This window comes from Elephas maximus, chromosome 21 (genome assembly GCF_024166365.1).
Source record: "Elephas maximus indicus isolate mEleMax1 chromosome 21, mEleMax1 primary haplotype, whole genome shotgun sequence".
Classification (NCBI taxonomy): domain Eukaryota; kingdom Metazoa; phylum Chordata; class Mammalia; order Proboscidea; family Elephantidae; genus Elephas; species Elephas maximus.
Window position 1 is genome coordinate 40,013,042 of NC_064839.1, and position 23,094 is coordinate 40,036,135.

A 23,094-nucleotide genomic window follows, 5' to 3' on the forward strand; every position below is an offset into this window, starting at 1 on the left:
GGGCGTAGGTATTAATATCTCTATTTTACAGATGAAGAAACTGGAAGGAGTTTACATAAATTGTTTGATAACACAGTAAATGGCTTGGCTGAGATAGATTTGCATTGCCACTTTGGAAGTTTCTTTTGTTTAGTCATTATGATTTAAATACATTCCTGTTACACTCTATGCTAATGGTACTGAGTAAAGGTTTATTTTCTCCTTTTGTGGTGGTAATGTAGATGTAATAAGAATCACGTAAAGTAATCATTATTCAATGTGATAAGTGCAAAAATGGAGTTGTTCGTTATAATCTTAGTAGAAGGAATGAAGAAATTTGAAATGGGATTCACACTTCAGCTAAGTGATTATGTTAGATAATTCTTAAGGTTCCTCTGACCATTCTAATGACAAGACATTTCTCTGTTTCAGAAAGTGGTAGAGAGAGAACTGGATGCTCTTTTGGAACAGCAAAACACCATTGAAAGTAAGATGGTCAGTCTCCACCGAATGGGGTAAGTCTGCATCTCAGTAAGAGCTGTTGTAAATTCCTGCAGGATCCACTGCATAAGGTGTTATTTTTCCTAACTTTCTCTTACAAATTTTCAGTTGAAATGTAGAGGAACATAACATCAAGGTAAAGTGAATATTAAAGGATATGGTTCAGTGATTCTCAAAGTGTGCCCCTCCACTAGCAGCACCAGCATCACATGGAAACTTGTTAGAAATGCAAATTCTGGGGCCCAAACCCAAAAGTGCTGAATCGAAAACTCTTGGTTGGGGCGAGTCCTAGGAATCTGTGCTTTAACAAGCCAGCCAGGTGATTTTGATGCATGGCTAAAGTTTGAGAACCACTGTTTTTACAGACTGTATTTGCTAGTCATAAAACTTGCTCTTTGATCTCATCCTCTCAGATTGTTGGTTAGTGCATTTTTTGGTCACTTAACAATTAGGAGACTCTGTTGTCTGGTTCTTTGTACCTACTAGAAGTATCTTTAGTAGTTACAGAAATTAATTTTCTGTTAAGTATAGGTTTGAATTTACAGTAAAACAGTCTAGAAAAGCTGTGTGTAGAGCAAACTCAGCTATGGGTTGTGTGGAGGTACAAAAGAAGAAGAAGACATAGTTTCTATCTGTAAAATAAAATTTTCCATCTCTCATTCCCACCCTCTGCCCCTATGAATATGTGTGTGGTGACAATGTGTGTCTCCAGTCCCAACCTGCAATTGATTGAGGGAGATGCAAAGCAACTGGCTGGAATGATCACCTTTACCTGCAACCTAGCTGAGAATGTATCTAGCAAAGTCCGTCAGCTTGACCTGGCCAAGGTAATCCCATTGAACTTTTTTTTCCCCTCCTTTAATGGCTGATTTTTTGGAAGTAGATCTCCAAGCCTCTCTTCTGAGATGCCTCTGGGTGGACTTAAACCTCCAACCTTTCAGTTAGCAGCTGAGTGGTATAACTATTTATACCACCCAGGGACTCCCCTACTGAGCTTTAGGTGTTTAAGTTAGTAGAGAACAGTACAGATTAGAATAGCATCATCCAATAGGAATCAAATGTGAGATACCAAAGCCAGACAAATACATCACAAGAAAATTCTAAACTAATATCTGTGAGTGTAAACACAAAAATCTTCGATAAAATATTAGCAAACCAAATCCAGCAACATAAAAAAAAAGGTTTATTCACCATGACCAAGTGGGATTTATCCCAGGAATGCAAAGTTGGTTTAAAAATCAGTTAATATAAACACTATATTGATAGGACAAGGAATAAAAATTGCATGATCATCTGAGTAAATGCAGAAAAAGCATTTGACATAATTCAACATCTTTCATGGTAAAAACATTCAACAAACTAGAAATAGGAGGGAACTTCCTCAACCTTTAAAAAGGATATTTATATAAAATGCACAGCTAGCATCATACTTAATTTTGAAAGACCGAATGCTTTCCCTCTAAGATCAGCAAGAAGACAAGGATGTCTGCTCTCCCTACTTCTATTAGAATTTGTACTGGAGGTCCTAGCCAGGGCAAATGGGCAAATTCTGTTATATGGCCAAATGATTTATTTTAGCAGAAGTAGAAACAGGAATAATGCATATTTATATTTGGCATATATTGTTACATTTATCTAGATCATTCAGATTGGAAAAGAAGAAATTTAATGTGAATCACATACGTAATTTAAAACTTTTTAATAGCCATTTTTAAAAAGTAAAAAGAAGTAGATGAAATTAACTTTAACAATGTATTTGTTTAACCCTTATCTAAAATGCCATTTCAATATGTAATAGCTATAAAACAATATTATGGAGATATTTTACCTTTTTTTTTTTTGGTACTAAGTCTTTGAAGTCCGGTGTGTACTTTACACCTATAGCACATCTCAATAGCCACATGTGGTTAATGGCTAATGTATTGGATAGCACAGGGTCCGAGCTCTTTAACAAGTCAGTGCTAACCTCAATTTGCATCTGTGAAATAGCACAACTCTTCCTAACTTGTTCAGATTCTGCAAAAAATAACTTCACCACAGAACACCATATCCACACAGCCACCAAGTCACATACTATTTTTTCTTAAATCATGATCACTTATTCTGAAAGAAGATACCTTCTACATGTTTTAATTACTTTATTACTAAGCTTTACCGTGTCTTGTTCCCAAAATGTCAAATATATTCTGCCTCTATATGCCAGGTTTAAATATGAATTATTTCTGTTCCTGCTTATGTTAAAATAAATCATTTGACCACAGAAATAGACTTGTGTGATAACTGTCAGTGTTCTCAATCATCACCAATAACAGTTTTGTGAGTGGTAGTGGTGGTGCTTGTGAGCTCACCAGTGAAAGCTGAAAAGGACCTATGGTTAACTGAATTCAGCTCCTGAATCTTCTTAAGTCCTAGAAAAAAAGATGTTTTTGTAAGAACAGAACATTGTTTCTGAACCCTAAGTCTTTTGCAGAATCGCCTCTATCAGGCCATCCAGAGAGCTGATGACATCTTGGATCTGAAGTTCTGCATGGATGGAGTTCAGACTGCTTTGAGGAACGAAGATTATGAGCAAGCTGCAGCCCACATTCATCGCTACTTATGCCTGGACAAGTCGGTCATTGAGCTCAGCCGACAGGGCAAAGAAGGTCGGCATCCCAAACTATTGATTTCTAGTTTGGTCACGGCATCTATAATCTGAACATAGCAAACAACCAGGAAAAAGGGGTCATTGTTAGGAAGCTTCCTTGTCTAGTACTGATTGCCACTGAGGCAATTCTGACTCAGTACAACTCTATGGGACAGAGTAGAATTCTGCCCCATAGGGTTTCTGAGAAGCGGCTGGTGGATTCATACTGCAGACATTTTCGTTAGCAGCCGAGCTCTTAACCACTGTGCCACAAGGGCTCCCTTGTCTGGTAAAAGTAGGCCCTAAATAGGCCCTGTACCATCCCAGGACAGATGTTGTTATTCCTGTTTTATGGAAAAGGAAACTGAACCCAAATCTACTGATTCTCTGGCCAGAGGGTTCTTTCCACTTGATCATATTGCCTACTTATAAAATGAAATTCTTACCTGATATTCTAGGTTCTCCATGATCTTGACTCATTCTGTCTTTCTAGTCTTGTTTCGTGTATTCATTCATCCACTCATTCATTGTTCAAATGTTTGTTGAACCTATTCCGGAAATAGTCTTTTACCTTTCTGTTTGTATCCTTTTCCTCATTTCATTCTTTTTGCCTGGAATGTATATCCTTCCTATTCAGATGCCAAAACTCTTAAAAAAAAATCCTGCCCATCTTTGAGAGACTGGCTTTTCTATGAAGGCTTTTCTGATTCCTTCAACCAGAAGTATGACTTTTTGGCACCCTTCTTATGGCACTTATCGTACAATAAATTTTATTATAGTTATTCATGCGCAGACTTTATTTCTTTTACTTGATTGTAATTTCTATGATAAGTAGGGTAATGGCTGATTCATCTTTTAATCACCCATATTAGCTAGTACAGTATTGTGACACATAGTAGGTGCTTGATATATGTTTATTGAACAAATAGTAGTGCACAGACTAAGTGGCATGGACCTGACGTGTTATCATTCTTGACATTAATTCTCATTTTCTCCCCTTTGAGCAGGCAGCATGATTGATGCCAACCTGAAATTGCTGCAGGAAGCTGAGCAGCGTCTCAAAGCCATTGTGACAGAGAAGTTTGCCATTGCCACCAAAGAAGGGGATCTGCCCCAGGTGGAGCGCTTCTTCAAGATCTTCCCTTTACTGGGATTGCATGAGGAGGGATTAAGCAAGTTCTCAGAATACCTTTGCAAGCAGGTATGGATCCTGATTACTTGGCAGGATAATGGTATGGTTCTCTGCCTGCAGATTGGGGCACTGGATAGATCCAGTTTTTGTGTATCCTTTCTCTCTTCTGGATATGACTCCCCTCTCTGCTTTTGCGATTGTCTGGCAGAGCTGGCTGGAACCATTCCACACTTGTTTACTTCCAGCCTGCTGAGTGCCGGGCAGTGCTGAGACATCTAGGGATGCACATTCATTTTCAACACACCAGGTGAAGTATAGAAAAATTAAAATGCAAGTTCTCTACAAGTTAAACATTCCTTTGCAAACTGTCAGTCAGGACTCAGCTTCTTTTAAGAGCAATTTGAGTTCTTGGCTAATGGTTTTAAGGCTTTATAACCAGGCCTGAGTCTCAAAATAAGCTACATTGAGTTGAAGCAGATGAGGTCACTTAAGATTAAATCCTGGGAAGGAGGGGACAGACAAACTTGAGTTAAAGTCTCAAGTGAGCCATTTTCCCCTTAGTTGTTGTTGTTAGGTCCCCTCAAGTTGATACCAACTCATAGTGACCCCGTGTGACAGAGTAGAACTGCCCCATAGGGTTTCCTAGACCGTAATCTTTACGGGAATAGATCAGCAGGTCTTTTTCCCACGGGGCCAATAGGTGGGTTTGAACTGCCAATCTTTTAGTTAGCAACTGAGCGCTTAACCATTACAACACCAGGGCTCCTTCCCTTTAGTTGGAGAGAAGTAAATCTCAGCAGGCATGTGTGCGTAGGGTTGTTTGTTTATTTTTTAACTATATATCAGGGTACATCCTGGCCTCTCCCCTAGTTTCTGTAATGGAACACTCTTCTGCCATTAGGAAAAAATGTGTGCTAATGTATTTTACTCTCCAACATAACGTTGTTAAGTCAAACAAGGTGCAAAACAATGTATTGTCATTTCTGTTTAAGATGAGGGGGGATGCCAACAAAGATATATGCTTGTATAACCCAAAACCACCAAATCCATTGCCGTTGAGCTGATCCCGACCCATAGCCATTCTACAGGACAGAGTAGAACTGCCCCGTGGGGTTTCCAAGGTGTGGCTGGTGGATTCAAACTGTCGAGCTTTTGGTTAGCAGCTGTATCACTTAACCACTGCACCACCAGGGCTCCATATGCTTGCGTAAGCATAGGATATTTTTGAAAGGCTTAATAATAGTTGCCTCTGAAGAGCAGAATTAGGAGATCAAGAGACAGGTAACGGGAAGGATCACTTTTCACTGAACACTGCTTTGTTACTGTTGAATGTTTAAATGTGTGTATTTTTACCCATTCTAAAAAATTAATTAATTAATATTAAATACAACTACTTTATTAGTACTCTGCCACCAAGGACCTAGAAACAGCTTCTGCTTTTTTAATTTTTTTAAAGTAAGATTATGCATTTTATTCATTCATTCCATGAGCCAAGAATTGTTCTATCGTACAAATACAGTATATACAAAACTCACAAAATATTATAAAATTAAAAAGTACCAACTGCTTTACTTAATAAATACGAGTAAAAGTAGTTGAAGTGGAAATGAAATACATTTTCGGTTGGAAACATTGTTTGACCCAACAACATTTTTATATAACACAGGGCAATCCTATTTTGCCTTTTGAGGATATACTTTTAACGTCCCTTCCACCATACCCAGATTCCTTGTCCTGCTCAACCAAGTACCATTAATAATGGCGATTTATACTTGGAGAAGATTATTAAAAGTGGAGACTCTCTGCCTTGGCTAATGGCAGTACATATTTTCAAAGAGAAAAAAAGCATTATACCTCTGAATAGAAGAAGAGCTACCACCATATTCAAGTCCTTTGTCCTGCCTGGGCTCAGACAACACAGAGCCTTCCAAGAGAAGTCCCAATGTGCTACCCAGGCTTCCAAGCATCAAGGAAAACATAACCATAGGAAAAAAAAAAAAAGCCAATGGGAGGCCTTTTTTGGAAAACTGAAACATACCTGGTGTGAGGTTGGCATTTCATCTGAGAAATATATGTTGTTTTCTACTTTTATCAGGTGGCCAGTAAAGCTGAGGAGAATCTACTCTTAGTGCTGGGGACGGACATGAGTGATCGAAGAGCTGCAGTCATCTTTGCAGATACACTCACTCTCCTGTTTGAAGGTGAGCCCTTTCTGCACTCAGACATTTCTGATTCCTTCATCCTAGCCTTTCTTCTCGCTGCCTATTATGATCCCTTTAATTCCGTCCTGTAGCTTACTGTGTATTGATTTATTAGATATTAATTCAGTATCTGATTAACAAAGATTAGTTAGAGTCTGTCAGGTGTTCGCAGTCCCTGAGTGGTGCGAACAGTTAACACACTTGTATGCTAACCGAAAGGTTGTTGGTTCAAGTTCACCCAAATGCACCTCGGAAGAATGGCCCGCCATTCTACTTTTGAAAAATCAGCCCTTGAAAACCCTATGGAACATGCAGAAATTGTTAAATTGTCATATGTTTTGTTGTGTATATTTTCACCACAGTTAAAAAAAAATGCTGTCGATAAGTTGTACACCTTTAAAAAGTTGAATTGGCAAAAATCATGTAATAGATATATTTACAACAACAACAAAAAAAGGAGTAGCTAAGGCTGCTAATGTACAACCAAATACCTCGTGGGATTTGGTTCCTTGGTTTCGAGGTTTAGGGTCATGATTTCATGGGACATCCTGGTTAATTGACATAATGTGTTTTAGTGCTTCTGCTCTACCTCCTATTTTGTTGTGTAGTGCCTGGGGTCTTAAAAGCTTGTGTCTTAGTCATCTAGTGCTGCTATAACAAATACCACAAGTGGTTGGCTTTAAAAAAGAGAAATTTATTTTCTCAGTCTAGTAGTCTAGAAGCCCAAATTCAGGGCATCAGCTCCAGGGGAAGGCTTTCTTTCTGTCGGCTCTGGAGGAAGGTGCTTCTTGTCAATCTTCCCCCAGACTGGGAGCTTCTCCGTGCAGGAACCCTAGGCACAAAGGACATGCTCTGCTCCCAGCACTGCTTTCTTGGCGGTATGAGGCCCCCAACTCTCTGCTTGCTTCCCTTTCCTTTTATCTTTTGTGAGATTAGAGGTGGTGCAAGCAACACTCCCCGGAAACTCCTTTTACTTTGGATCAGGGATGTGACCTTAGTAAGGGTGTTATAATTCCCACCCTAATCCTCTTTAACATAAACTTACAATGACAAAACAGAGGACAACCACACAATACTGGGAATCATAGCCTAACCAAGTTGACACATATTTTGGGAGGACACAATTCAATCCATGACAGCCTGGAAGTGGCTATCCAAGGCACAATTAGTCTCTGTTCACCTGGAGCAACAGAGGAGAAAGGAGAGTTAGGAATTGGAGGAGGATATGGAGTGTGTGGCTAATTGCTTCCGTGAATAACTGCCTCCTTTCCCATGAGACCAGAAGAACTGCATGGTGCCCAGCTACCATTACTGAATATTTTAATCAAAAATTCCACGGAAGAATCTTGATCAAAAAGGGGGGAATGCAGAAGAGAATTCAAATTCTCATGGACTCTAGACTTTCTGGAGCCATGGAGAGTGGATGAACCCATGAAACTATTGCCCTGAGATAATCTTTAAACTTTAAATATCCCCTGAAGTCATCTTAAAACCGAGCAATAGTTTAGCTTAACTAGTAAAAAAAAAAAAAGGTCTGCCTTGAGCATTATGCTCTTTTAAGAACTGTCTATATGGTATCAAATTGACAACAGCAACTGGAAAAATTAAATAGGAGCCTTACATGGCAGTGAGTTTATTTTAATGAGGGTAAAACAACTCAGAAAGGGAGGGTGAGAATGGTTGCACAACTCGAAAAATGTGATCAGTGTCACGAAATGGTGTATGTAGAAAGTGTTGAATTGGTTTATGTTTTGCTGTGTATATTCACAACAACAAAAAAGTAAATGAAATTTAGAAAAAGAAAACCCTATGGAGCAGTTCTACTCTGACCCACATAGGGTCTCCGTGAGTTGCAATCAACTGGCAACAACTAGCAACTGGTGGTCAGCTGTTTTGATCCTCTGTAGCCCTTAAGGAAACCCTGGTGGCGTAGTGGTTAAGAGCTATGGCTGCTAACCCAAAGATTGGCAGTTCACATCCACCAGGCACTCCTTGGAAGCTGTGTGGGGCAGTTCCACTCTGTCCTATAGGGTCACTATGAGTCAGAATCGACTCAACGGCAATGGTTTTGGTTTGGTTTGGTTTTTGGTTTAGTGCTTAAGACGAAACTCTAAGAGGAGCCCTGGTGGCATAGTGGTTAAAGCGCTCAGCTGTTAACCAGAAGGTTAGTAGTTCAAACCCACTAGCCATTCAGTGGGAGAAAGATGTGGCAGTGAGCTTCCATTAAGATTACAGACTTAGAAACTCTATGAGGATGTGGCAGTTCCGCTCTGTCCCACAGGGTCACTATAAGTCAGAATCGACTTGATGCAATTTCAATGGATGTTTTTTTTTTTTAAGATCAGTGACTGGAAAGAGGGTGACACCGATTTCCAAAGATGCTCCTGAAGAAAACAGTATCAATATAACTTACCAAATGCCTGCTGTAATACCAAGGACTATGCATATTTAACAAACAAATCTACTTAACAACTCTCATAACTGACTAGAAGTATTTGTATTCTTTTTGGGAGGTGAAGCAGCCAAAAAGGGTTGAGCCCTGGGTTAGTCCTGGATGAAAGAAAAGAGTTTATTTTGTTAGAATCCTGTTTGGAATTTAACCCGCTCACTTTCTCCCTTCTAGGGATTGCCCGCATTGTGGAAACCCACCAACCAATCGTGGAGACTTACTATGGGCCAGGGAGACTTTATACCCTCATAAAATATCTGCAGGTGGAATGTGACAGACAGGTGGAGAAGGTGGTGGACAAGTTCATCAAGCAGAGAGACTACCACCAGCAGGTGAGCTAGGGGAGCTACAAAGGGCTTGGAAGCAGCTTTAGCCAGGGACATTGAACAGAAAAAAATGAAAAATTAAAAAGTGACAAAAGGTACAGACAGGAGGAAAATAAATGCAAACTGCCCTGCACCTTGCCTATCACCAGCTTACTTTGGACTTGAGGTGTTGATGAGATGATGATGGCCTCAGTACAGGACTGAGAAGGAAATAGGAAGGGCTTCTTGTTTGACCAATTCTCTATCACAGAACGCACAACAGTGCCCTCTAGTGATGGAATAAAGGATTTTATTTCTTAATGTCCTATTAAGTGTAATTTGTCTCAAGGAGCCCTGATGGTGCAGTGGTTAAATCGCTCAGCTGCTAACTGAAAGTTCAGACATTCTAATCCACCAGCCACTCCAAGGGAGAAAGACGTGGCAGTCTGCTTCCGTAAAGATTTACAGCCTTGGAAACCCTATGCGGCAGTTCCACTCTGTCCTATACAGTTGCTGTGAGTTGGAAATCAACTCGATGGCAGTGGGTTTGGTTTTTTGGGTTTAATTTGTCTCAGGAGTCACCTCAGAAGAAAGGCCTGATAATCAGCTGCTGAGAAGTCAGCCATCGAAAATTCTATGGAGCACAGGTCTACTCCGGCACACATGGGGTTGCCATAAGTCAAAACTGACTTCAAGGGTTGGTTTGTTTTTTTAATTTGTCTTAAATTTCCCCGTAGTTCCTTAAGTGTTTACAATAATGTTTTTTTACAGAACTTTATTTCCTCATTCCTTTGATCAGAGAGAGTAAGAGTAGGAATAGAAATAGGAGTGACCCCCATAAAATTTTATTTCTAAAACTCCAGACTAGGAGACTCCAGACAGCAGTCCACTGGAACACCATTAGTATCTCTTTTAAGTCCAGTAGGGAGATGAGCATTAGAGTCTAAACCAAAAGTAAACTGTTGGCCCGTCATCCTGAAAGCCTTCTTTTGGCTTGCCAGAAAGGTAAGCTGAGTAAGCAAACTAAACCTAAATGTTCTTATATGCCAAAAGTTTGGAGTGACTAGCAAGAGGCAGATAGGTGGGTGCTGGGGGGTATCTCATTTCTGTGGTGTATTGCAGTTCCGGCATGTCCAGAACAACTTGATGAGAAATTCCTTAACAGAAAAAATTGAGCCAAGGTAATAATTCTTTTCTTTTCTTCAGCTCATAGGAGTTTGAGTTGGTAATCATGTTTGATTCAGAGTATACACTGTTACACTGTGGTATATGTTTTTAAAATATTTTATTGATTATTTCTTATTGTAATGTATAATGCTTATAAAAGAGTGTATATAACACATGTGTGGTTTGCAAAGAATAAAACAATCACTGTACTAACCAGCTATTTAAGAAATAGATCATTACCAATACTTTTGAAGGCCCCAGATTGACTCTCATCCTCCCCGCCAGAGGTATATGTTGTTAAAAGAAATGCAAAGATTATACTCAATTCAGTCAAGAAATCTTTACCCTAGATAAAATAATTTGCTTTCTGGCATATCCCCAGTACCAAGGACCAGTATCTGACACATAACGTGTACTCAGTAAAAATCTGTTGATTGAATAAATATGTTTTTATGTTTGGATTTTCTTTTAACAACATAGATTATTTTTACTATAAAAAAGTAAAAGTTTAAAATTTTAGGAGAGTAGTAGTTACCTGTCAGGGAGGAGAAAGAGGAGAGTCAAATAAGGAAGTTTGAGAACTTAACTTTTTCTTTTTCAAAATTGTTTTGGCTAACCTGAGTCCCTTGAATTTCTGTATGAATTTTAAGATCAGTTTATCAGTTTCTACAGAGAAGTCAGCTGGAATTTTTATGGGAATTGTACTGATTAATAGTAGCTTTTGAAGAGCAAAAGTTTTTAAATTTAATAAAGTCCAATCAATTTTTTCTTTTATGGTTTTCCTTTTTCTGTTCTTAGAAACCTTTGCCTATTCCAAGTTTGCAGATTTTTTTTTCTTACTTTTAGAAGTTTCATAGTTTCAGGTTTCCATTATGTCCTTGATCCCTTGGAGTTAATTTTGGGGTATGATGTGAGGCAAAGGTCAATGTTCATTTTTCTCCCTACGAATAGAGGGCAGAATTTAATACTAGAAAAAGTCCTTAGCACTCATCCATCCAGCCCCCTTGTTATGTAGGTGAGGAAATGGAATTATCCAGGGTCACACAGGTGTGTTAGTAGTATTTGTCTCTGACTTTTCTCCCTCACATCCCTCCATAAAATAAAAATGTTGGTTCTGTGAGTTTCTGTTTAGTTGAATTGGAAATTCTGAATCTTACACCCTTGCTATTGAAAGTGTGGTAGCAGTATTGGCACCTGAGAACTTGTTAGAAATGTAGGATCTCAGGCCACCCCTGATGTACTGAATCAGAGTCTGCATTTTAACAAGATGCTGAAGTGATTTTTTTGCACATTAGAAATTGAAAAGCACTGTTCCTAGTACCCAGAATCATGGCACCTGAGTGTTGGCACCCCAGTTGACTCTACTATCCAAGCCCTAGCAGCAAACCCCACTGGATTATATGAATATAAGGTGGTATTGCCTACTCTTTAGGGCCTGATGTTTCCTTTATTCGCTGTAAATTAGAGATCTAAATAAACCACAACCAAAGCTTTTTAAGATGACAGCACTTCTAAATGTTATTTGCTTCCATCTTTAGTTTTTGTGGTTTAAATTAAAAATTGTCTATGCCTCATGTGAAAGAAAATCTCCAGCCTCTTGACTAGCTCTGGTGGGATTTTAGGAAGTGAATGATTCAGGTGAAACATGTAAATAGAAAATATGGTTGACAACTGTCTCTGATTATAATTGGGCCAGCAGACCCAGGATGACCCCTCCCAGTGGGGAGGGGAGTTGGAACTGTTTGCCCTATAGCTATCCTATCTGAGGGAATCCTGTGTACTCCTGCTTAGCCCTTCTGCCCCTTGTGCCTCAGGGAACTGGACCCCATCCTGACTGAGGTCACCCTGATGAATGCCCGCAGTGAGCTGTACCTGCGCTTTCTCAGGAAGAGGGTCAGCTCAGATTTCGAGGTGGGGGACTCCATGGCCTCAGAAGAAGTAAAGCAAGGTAAAATGTGTTTCCTGTATTCCCTGGGTGGTCTGGGCCATATAGTTTTCACTGTTTTTATGAGAGTTAAGCCACAGATCTCTTATGAAGGAAATCGCTGAGGCTTGTTATCCTCTGGGGATCTACAGACAAAATGACTTCCAGGAGGAAACCTAAACTTACCGCATTTTAGAATCGGACTGGACCTTTGAGATCACCTTGTCATTTTACAGATGAGGAAAACTGATGCCCAGAACCATTAAATGATCTTCCTGTGCTCTTTTTCCCACACCATGCTTCTTCACCAGCCCTGGTGTGGTGTTTTGTTCTTTGGTTTAGGTAGGTGATATGTGCACATAGTAAATAAATAGACAGATTAAACACTTAAACAGTCCAAATAGGTTATACATAACTACAGATGCACATGAGGGAACTTTTGGGAGCAATGGAAATATTCTAAAAATGGCATGTGATGATTGTTGCACAACTCTATAAAGTTACTAAAACATAGTGAGCTATACATGTAAGATAGGTAAATTTTATGACACATAAATTCTGCGCCAATAAAGCTTAAAAATAAATAAAGTCTTTTACTACCTCCCTCAGTCTTCCATCTCCCCCAACCACAATTTTTGAAGGGATAAGTGACATCAGAAAAAAAAGGTATGCTGCAACCCAGTCTCATTACAAACTGACTGTTTAGGTTTTTAAGATCATCTGATTCCTGCTGGGCAAGTATATGCAGGGTTTCCTGAACTGGAGACTCATGACCAAGACAGCATCTATGGCATTTTGCCATGGCTTATAATACATGGCAGGGGAGTTGTTCATATGACCCAGGTAGCATTGCCATGAATTGGTGTTTAAAGGAAGATGCATGCTCATTTGGAGCTTGGCACTCTTTGTGTTAATAATGGCCATCATGGTTCAGAGCTGTGCTGTCCAATGCAGTAGCCACCAGCCACATGTGATCATTTAAATTTAAATCCATTAAAATTAAATAAAATTTACAACTCAGCTCCTCAGTCACATTTAGCCACATTTCAAGTGCTCAATAGCTACCATGGCTAGTGGCTACCAGAGTAGACAGCACATTTCCATCCTTACAGAAAATTCTGTTGGACAGCACTGGTTGAGAGAATGAAATGTTCTATACCCAATATGGAAACCCAGGCAGCATAGTGGTTAAGTGCTACGGCTGCTAACCTAGAGGTCGCCAGTTCAAATCTGCCAGGTGTTCCTTGGAAACTCTATGGTGCAGTTCTACTCTGTCCTATAGGGTCACTATGAGTCGAAATCTACTCGACGGCAGTAGGTTATACCCAATATACTACCGTTTCTGCCCTGAAATGTTACATCTTTTCACTCCTATTAATTAATTTTAAGGAAATAATGGAAAAGAAGTAAAAAAGTTCTTTGTACAAAAATGTTCACTGTAGTCTCCAATAATTATCATCTCCAATTATCTGGAGCAATGACAAAACATTTGGAAATAACCCAGATCTCTAAAAATAAGAGAGTGTTTTTAAAAAATGTGTATTATTCATCTGATAAAATATCACACAGCCATTATAAATAAGGCTAAAAAGAAAAAAAAAATATCAAGCTATATAGAAACATGGAAAATATTTATGATATACATTTTAAAAGAATACAAAATTATACCCATACTCTGAAAACTATGGAGCCCTGGTGGCGCAATGGTTAAGAGCTCGGCTGCTAACCAAAAGGTCAGCTATTTGGATCCACCAGCTGCTCCTTGGAAACCCTGTGGGACAGTTCTACTCTGTCCTATAGGGTTGCTATGAGTCGGAATTGACTCAAAGGCAACAGGTACAGGATATGATAACTATGTGAAATATGTGCATATTTGGAACAAAGACTATAAACGAACCTGGAAAAGATGAAAAAAGTTGGCTTAATTGCCTTGATGAAGAAAAATGAGTCTTCATTTCTTGTCTCTCCCTTAGAGCATCAGAAGTGTCTGGACAAACTCCTCAATAACTGCCTGTTGAGCTGTACCATGCAGGAGCTAATTGGCGTATATATCACCATGGAGGAGTACTTCATGAGGGAAACTGTCAATAAGGTAGGAAAGGATACAGTCTCTTGGAAATGGGGCTTCCTGTCCAAGAAGCCAGGCTCAAGGAAATGGCTGAGGCATGTCACATTTCCATGAGAATACTCTTGCATGCAGACTGAGTGTCACTTCTTTTTATCGTTAAAGGGCATCTTTGGAGTTGTCATGCTCTTCATATATCCAGCTGGGACTTTTTTCCCAAGGATCTCAAAAAGACACCTTAGCTCCTCAGGGAGACTTCGAGTTCCCTACCTTCCTGGAAGTACCTAAGTGAGGAGCCTTGGGAAAGAAGGGCCTCTCCTGATGTCTTATGGGCCCAGGTTACGGATCTCCCCAAGACATAGGCCCTAAATGTCCAATTTCCTAACACAGTGATCAATACGGAGTGAGCTATTTTTTTGAATTAGAAGTCCAATGCGCTATCCATTGTGCTACAGACCCAGATGGAGTGAGCTATTTTGGTAAAAAGGATCCATTCCAAGTTGTGACCAGCATAAGCCATGTTGGGGGGAAAAATACGGGTAAAGCATAGAAAAGGGAGCAGAGCCAGGGCCAGTGTAACCAGAACAATCTTAGAACAGCAGCCCTCACTGGGTGCTTTGCCTTTTGGGTAGGCTGTGGCTCTGGACAGCTATGAGAAGGGCCAGTTGACATCCAGCATGGTGGATGACGTCTTCTACATCGTTAAGAAGTGCATTGGGAGGGCTCTGTCCAGCTCCAGCATCGACTGTCTCTGTGCCATGATCAACCTCGCCACTACAGAGCTAGAGTCTGATTTCAGGTACGGCTGACTCCTTTTCCAGAGGCAGAAAATCTCTAGTCATGATTGATTCCTGAGCCACATTTATTTCTTCCTTTTTTTTCCCACCTTATGATTCTAGCTCATTTCTATACCGGACATAACTCCTGTCCATGCTACAACATCTTTGGCTCCAGGCAGTTGTCCAGCAGCCAGGTGTCTTCTGGGTCACGTCTGTGGTCCTTGGGATGGATTGAAGGGGATATTGGCCCTCAGGCCCTAGGAAAGAGAACAGGTGGTTCAGATGAAGGCAGTAGTTGTAATAACAATCATAGTCACCGTTGCTACAGGCTGGGCACTTTGTTAATCTGTTTTTATTTGGTCTTAATAACAATCCTATGAGGTAGGAATTATTAGCTCTGTTTTGTAGATTAGGAAACTAGGAGAAGATTCAATCAATTGTCAAAGCTCACATACCTCTTAAGTGGTGGAATAAGGAATAGAGTCCAGCCTGACTGACTCAAAATCTATTCTTTCAACTCTTACATGGTCTCAACTCTTACATGGAACTGCCTTTCACTAAGCTATACTGCCTTCTCTTGAGTTTGTTGGAGCTCAGTGGTGATAACCAAAAGCCTCTTTAGGAAGTGTCTTAGTTATCTAGTGGTGCTACAACAGAAATACCACAAGTGGATGGCTTTAACAAAAAAATTTATTTCCTCACAGTAAAGTAGGCTAAAAGTCCAAATTCAGGGCATAAGTTCCAGGGGAAGGCTTTTTCTCTCTGTCGGCCTTCTCATCAATCTTTCCCCAGACTAGGAGCTTCTCGCAGGGACCTCGGGTCCAAAGGACGCGCTTCCTTGGTGGTATGAGGGTCCTGCTTTACTCACTTCCCTTTCCTTTTTATCTCTTGAGAGATAAAAGATGGCGCAGGCGACAACCCAGGGAAACTCTCTTTACATTCGATCAGGGATGTGACCTGGGTAAGGGTGTTACAATCCCACCCTAATCTTCTTTAACATAAAATTACAATCACCAAATAGAAGACAATCACACAATACTGGGAATCATGGCCTAACCAAGTTGACACATATTTTGGGGGAGAAACAGTTCACTGCATTACAGGGAGTAAAAAATTGGCCAAGCTCCTCTGTGTGTTCTTGCCACATCTGGCCCTTGAGAGTTATTGCTGGCTCTTGTATCCTGGCTCCTGAAAGTCTCCAACAGTGTTCTCAAGGATTGGTTATTCCTCCAAAAGAGGAACCCCTGCTCTTGGATCAAGATAGTGGACACTTGGGTCCTGCTATTCTGAAGACTAGATTGAGTGCTGTCAGGCTTGACCCCATATCCCATTCTGCCCCCCAGGGACGTTCTGTGTAACAAGCTGCGGATGGGCTTCCCGGCTACCACCTTACAGGACATCCAGCGTGGGGTGACGAGTGCGGTGAACATCATGCACAGCAGCCTCCAGCAGGGCAAATTTGACACAAAAGGCATCGAGAGCACTGATGAAGCCAAGCTGTCCTTCCTGGTAGGTAGCCTCACAGGTCAGGAGCTGGGTTGGTTTATCTTAAGAGGTAAAACAATGACTTCTAAGCCACGGTGTGCTCAGCCTTGAGGTGGAGACTTTTCCTCCAGTGTCTGTGTAGAAGGAAACTTCCTTCTTTAAGGAAAGCTCTTCCTAAAGATTTCCAAATCATTTCTTACCCTAGAACCCATTTCCAAGCAGCCTGAGCCGGAGTATATACTACCCAGCTGTTCAGGGCAGCACTGAGTACCAAGCTTGGCTTGTATCTGCCACTGAACTAACTGTAACATCTATGCTACATCTCCAGACCTCTTCTCTGAGAGTCTCACACAGCATGATGGGCCAATCCCCTAAGGCTTAAAAGGGCTGCTTTTCTAGCATACTTCTTCTTAGGCTTTCAGCTTTCTCTGGAAAGGTGACCCTCTTAAAGCCCTTAGCTCCCCAGAATGACAGATATGATGAGGCAGTGAGTCTTACCAGTTGCGTGACAGCTGGAGAAGAAGAAGCATGGAAGGAAGAAAAGGTTTATACAAGGTAACAGCCAGTCTGAGATGAGTCAAAAAAAAAAAAAACATATATGCATCCCAAGCTCGTGATCAGGCCTCTCCAGCATGTGCCATGTCAGGCATGAATGGAAATAGTGCTATCAGAGGTCCGTCCTGCTGCGTTCCCCTACACTGGCTAGGCTGTGCATCTCCTTGGCTCCTGGGGCCCAGAGCCTGAAGGAAGCATCCAACAGCAGAGCTCTCAACCAATAGTCCACAGAAGGTGTCTCTGAACACCCTGGGATTGCTTATAAAAATTTCGTACATGCATTTTATGGGAAACAGGGTTCTTAGTTTTTATCAGATTCTTAAAGGAATCTATGACCCCAGAAGAGTTAAGAACTGTTACTTTCAGACTCGGACACCTAACCATGCTAATATCTATCCTGTTCCTGCACAGGGCAGCCCACAGTAACTAGTCATCTGACTGATCAGAAGGAAGACTGTTTAGGCAGCCTCTGTCTCTTCCTGTCATTGAAAATATGCTTCCTGAGCATAGGGTCTGTCAATCTGGGATGTCACAGTGGCTGCCAAAAAAAGAGAATCAGCTCCAAGAAACTGTTGCCTCTGAAATATGGTTCCTTTGGAGAACTTTGCCAAAGGTCTGATAACCAGTCTCCTATGGTCATGAACTCATGTAAATATTTCATTTTGTGTTCTATTTCATTTTTTAGCAGAACTTAGTTTCATTCTTTTCATTTCTCCGCTCAGACAAATTCCTTGGCTCCTTGCTATTTACTACATCAAAGCTAGACTTCCTTTGCTTAAGTCCTCCAGAATGTGACCTGACCTGCTGATGTGGTCTTATTTTCACCACTTCACTACACAACCCTTAGTTCTAAGTAGTTCCCCTGCCAGCCTGTGTACATTTGCTCATTCACTCTCTCTCTGCCAGGGCCTCCCAGTCAAACAGTTTGATTGTTCAAGGTTACAGGAGATAAGGCCAATGAGGAAGGTGATGCTAAATGCTTGCTGACAGGTTTCCAGTTTTCCTGACACCAAGTACTTAAAATGTCATCACTCCCAGCACAGGGCCTATTTCTTACGTGACCTTGACTCATTTGGCAATGAAGATGAATTCCCCATTGTTCCGAAACATCATTCATTGTGAGCAGGGGATAAGCTGAGTGCATCCATGCAGGACTATCGGCACAGGAGAAACTTTGAAATCCATACCATTTGAACCCAAATCCATTTTCCCCTCATGACAAATTATTCTTGATGCCCTTAACTGCCTTGAAAACATTTATTTTGTGGCTTTCATCCTTCAGCTGTTCTGACACTAGTTATTTCTCCAGCAAGCTATGGTGTCAGTGGCCTTTGTTTTGGCATGCCCTATGCTTGGAACCACAGAATGGCCTTAGCAGCACTGTCACCAACATGGTTTTTTAATATTGAGCATTCACAAGAAAAGCACTCTTGGGAAGATGAGGGAGATTCTCTAATCTCAATCTATAAGTTTACATTAATGGGGGAAGAACAGTTCAGAAAAGGAGGACGAGAATGGTTGCACAACTTAAAGAATGCAATTAGTGTTGTCGAATTGTACATGTAGAAATTGTTGAATTGGTATGTTTTGTTGTATATATTCTTAACAACAACAACAAATCCTCAGTGCCACCCCATTATCCACAGGGCAAAGGGCTGACTTTTCAGCCTAGCACCCAATTCATTCACCTCTGCAGCTCTGCCTCTTGCCACTTCCCTGCACGTGTCTGCGAACTGATCCTGCCGATCCCCAAACACCTTTTATCCTTTCTCCAGAACACATTTGTTCACTCATTCATTCGTTCAACAAATGAGGAACTTCTATGTATCAGGCACAGTTCTCCGTTCTAGAGCTGTACTACCCAATTTGGTAGCCACTAGCCACATGTAGCTACTTAAATTGAAATTAAAAATCCAGTCCCTCAGTCATACTAGCAACATTTTAAGTGCTCAAGAACATTTCCATCATCACAGAACTTTCTGTTGGATGGTGCTGCCTGAGCAATAAAACTATAAACAGACTAGATCCCTGCCCTAATGGAGCTCTCAGTCTAGTGGGGAAGGCTGAGAGCAAACAAGATAATGGGTAATCCTAAGTACTGTTAAGAAAATATCTAAGAGGACAATGAGCTAGAGAGAATGGTGGGGGTGGAGGAGTGGACACGCCCTCATCTCCTGTTAGAGTTGTGTTCCAGGCTTTTTAGTTCAGCTCAGATACCAACTCTGCTGTGGAGCCTCCTTGAATACCTCAGATGAAAATGTTTTTTATTTCCTCTAAAGTGGCCATAGCAGTTTGTGCCTTAATTACCACTTTTGTCATGTGCTACTTTTTATGATTGGTATTTCTGTACCTAGATTATAAGGCAGGTGAGTTATAACAGAAGCAGCCCTGGGACCGGAGAAGGAGCACTAGGCCTAAGCCAGAGCCTGAACTGGTATTCTGGCTCTAGCTTTGTGACCTTGTCACAAAGTTTCTTTCCTTTTCTCTGCTTTATTTTTCTTCATGGCATTCTCACTATCTGATATGATGTAATGCATATAGAATATTATATAGAATACATATAGTCATATTTGTTTATTATCTGACTTCCTTTCTGATATGTAAACTCACATGAGGGAGTAGATTTTGTGTATTTTGTTAACTGCTTTATCCCCAATGCCTAGAACAGTGCCTCGCACATACCAGGCGTTCAATAAGTATTTGCTGATTCACCTGTTGATTGGCCTTGGTGAGTCATTTCACCTTCTAAGGAGTCTCATTTCCTCCTATAAGATAGATTTAATGCTTCTTTTGCATGGGTATCAGGAAGGGTCAGTGAGATAATGTACAGGAAAACAGCTCCTAGGTGTAGGCCCACAGAAGCATTTCTTGAATGAGTGTCAACCTTTACATCACTGACCTGGGCTGGAGGTTTGGAGCCCAGGACTTACCACAGAGCTGTGTGTCTACGTCATTTCTGGTCTGTAGCTAACGTGGAGCAAAAAGACCTGAAACCTGGGGTCTCTACCTCAGAGATCCAGATGGCTTTGCTGCCTTGGTGTCAGGAACAGCAGAAAGGGGGAGCCTGGTTCACCATTTTGCCAACACTAGAGCAGAGCATCCTGCTGGATGACAGTAGTGTGTGCTTTCCTTAACTTGAGTTTGAACTCCAGGTAGCCCATCTCTGAGCCACATGGAGTGTAACTGTCAACAAATCTGGCATTGGAGGGCAGCAAGTACCAATGAGCAGGAAGTCATGTTCTTCTGTCTTCATCTCCTAGGTGACTCTGAACAACGTGGAGGTATGCAGTGAAAACATATCCACTCTGAAGAAGACACTGGAGGTACAGGGGAAGTAACCTATCTGCTTTCAGCAGCTGTAGCCTCCCCAAGGCCTCATTTTGGGAGCGAGCCCTGTGCACTCATCCTGGTAGAGATCGTGGCATCCCCTGGCATGAGCCAGGTCTCCTTCAGACCACTCGAAGGTGTCTACTAGTGACTGACCATATGGCAAGAGCTCTGGCCCAAGATTTGGAAGAATTAATTAATTAGTTAATTAATTAGAATTCAAATTAAATCTCCCAGCAAATGCTTGGACAAGTCCCTTAACTCTCTGAGCCTCAGTTCTCTTGTCTATAAAATGAGATACAGATCTCTGTACGTTACTTTTGGTTTGTTGGGTGGCATAACAAAAAAATATAGTTGAAAGCACTTTAAAAAGTGATAACAACTTCTATAAATTTAAGAAGTTAAGATGGTATAGGATTCACCACACTCTGTACAAAGCTGGTTGCTGTTGTTATTTCTGAAAGGAAGACAGCATAATATAACGGAAATTGCTTGGGCTTTGAAATCAGAGACGCCTAAGTTCAAATCTTCACTTGCCCAGTGACCAGCTGTGTAGTCTTAGGCAAGTTCTGTAACTCCCCTGAGCCTCAGTTTCTTCATTTATAAAACAGAGATAATGATCTCTACCCCAAAAGGTTGTTGTGAGAATTGAATGAAATAATGATATAAAACACCTGGTACATGATAGGCATGCAGTGATATTTATTGTTTTAATAATTAAAAATAACAGTATGTATCAGTTACTTTATTATTAGAAAATGAGGAGCCCAGCTCTTCCCCACTCCCAAACTCTGCCTCTGGAGAAAGGGAGGAGGCCAGGAGTCCTGTATCCAGGTGGGCACTTGTAGAGAGGAGGGGGCTTTACAGCAGAGGCAAAGGGCCCAAAGCTAGTGAGCTCAAAGCTGGTGTTAAATGTTGGCTTTAGGGCTGGGCAGACTGAGGAGAAGGCTGGGAGCCAGCACACAGGGAAGAGAGGCCTAACAGCTAGCAGATTTCTAAGGGAGGCTCACAGAGAGCAGTCAGATGAGAATTTACAGTAGTACATACCCCAAGTGAGGCTTTGGCTTCTCCTGCTGTAGCCAACACAGCACAAACTTTCTAAGGCAGCTACAAGAAATGTGAGCAGCTCCTGGCCACCTAAAGCATCTTGAGCTTTAAGCCATTCCCCCTGTGGCGTTCTCGACCTAAGGCTCTAGTGCAGTGTTCAGGATCAGGCCCTCTGGAGCCAGCATCCCTGGGCTTGAATCCCAGCTCTGTGACTTTACTGCTGTGTGGCTTTGGGTAAGTTATTTACTTCTCTGTGCCTCAGTTTCTTCATCTGTACAATGCAGCACTACTTTATAGGGTAGGAGCTTTAATTAATAAAAGTAAATGCCTTGAGCACAGCCTGGTACACAGTAAGCCTTAGTTATGATCATGATGATCTCCCTTTGTCAGCCAGACCAAAACGTTGAAGAAGGAGAAACCATGTCAGCAATAGCTTGTATCTCCTCAATATCTACTGTGTGCCAAGCAGTGGCCTAAGCAATTTATGCATCATCTCATACAACTCTCACAACACCCGTGGGAGCTGGAATTCGTGTTCCCATTTTATAAACAGGGAAATTTAAACTCAGGAACCTTAAATCATTTGTCCAAGGTCCCTCAACTAATCCATGGCTGAGCCAGGATTTGAACTTAGAACTGTCTGACTTAAGGTTAGAAAAATTTTCTGGTATTTTTGTTTCTTATTCACACCCCTCAGATATTGGTACCCCTATATTACAAAGCGGGGAGTGGGAGACAAACTGGGTAGGACAGAATCCAGATTTTCTGAAACTCCTCTGAGGCTCTTACCTAGGATAGGCCCTAGGCTGCTCCCAAAGAAGGCTGGAGTAGGAGAAAAGACTGGCTGCACATTGGCTTCCTTTCCTCCCTCCTCACATTCCTATGTCCCAGGCATGCTCAATGCTGGGTGTTCTCTCCTAGAGTGACTGCACCAAGCTTTTCAGCCAGGGCATTGGAGGGGAGCAGGCCCAGGCCAAGTTTGACAGCTGCCTTTCTGACTTGGCTGCTGTGTCCAACAAATTCCGAGATCTCTTGCAGGTAAGCCCCAGGTTCAACTGCTAACAGAACCCAGTACCTGCATGTTGCTCTGAGAAAATTGTTACTGGCTTATAATGGGCCCCATGGTGTACAAGGAAACAGGAGACAGGGTTAGTAGCGTCCGAGCCACTGAAGTACGCATCCCTTGAGACTAAAGGAACAGTTGGTTTTTCAGCAGTACAGTTCTCTCCCTCTTGTCAGGTTGATAAGCCAGAGTTCTGATCTTCCCTTGGCCCCCACTATGCCAAAGGACCCTTAGAGGAAATGGATCCATGTGGTTATTCAGACCTGCTCCTTGGCCTTACCCATAGTGCTGCCTACTACAAAAAAAAAAAAAAAAAAACCCACTGGCTTCAAGTCAATTCTGACTCATAACAACCCCATTGGGTTTCCAAGGCTATAAATCTCTGTGGAAACAGACTGCCACGTCTTTCTTCTGTGGAGCCGCTGATAGTTTCGAACAGCCAGTCTTTCAGTTAGCAGTTGATCGCTTTAACCACTGCACCATCAGGGC

General features: G+C 41.4%; 1 protein-coding gene across 2 annotated transcripts in view; it reads left to right on the forward strand.

The window, feature by feature from the left end:
* COG4 (component of oligomeric golgi complex 4) overlaps positions 1 to 23,094 on the forward strand; it is a 30,058-nt gene that overhangs the window by 1,420 nt on the left and 5,544 nt on the right. For both annotated transcript variants that reach the window (XM_049865028.1, XM_049865029.1), the window contains exons 2-14: positions 412 to 494; positions 1,193 to 1,307; positions 2,951 to 3,125; positions 4,114 to 4,307; positions 6,334 to 6,439; positions 9,063 to 9,220; positions 10,316 to 10,374; positions 12,175 to 12,308; positions 14,258 to 14,376; positions 14,982 to 15,148; positions 16,472 to 16,637; positions 20,429 to 20,491; positions 22,464 to 22,580. In XM_049865028.1, coding sequence (XP_049720985.1) covers positions 412 to 494; positions 1,193 to 1,307; positions 2,951 to 3,125; positions 4,114 to 4,307; positions 6,334 to 6,439; positions 9,063 to 9,220; positions 10,316 to 10,374; positions 12,175 to 12,308; positions 14,258 to 14,376; positions 14,982 to 15,148; positions 16,472 to 16,637; positions 20,429 to 20,491; positions 22,464 to 22,580 — 1,656 coding nt within the window. The remainder of the gene's footprint in view (positions 1 to 411; positions 495 to 1,192; positions 1,308 to 2,950; positions 3,126 to 4,113; positions 4,308 to 6,333; positions 6,440 to 9,062; positions 9,221 to 10,315; positions 10,375 to 12,174; positions 12,309 to 14,257; positions 14,377 to 14,981; positions 15,149 to 16,471; positions 16,638 to 20,428; positions 20,492 to 22,463; positions 22,581 to 23,094) is intronic.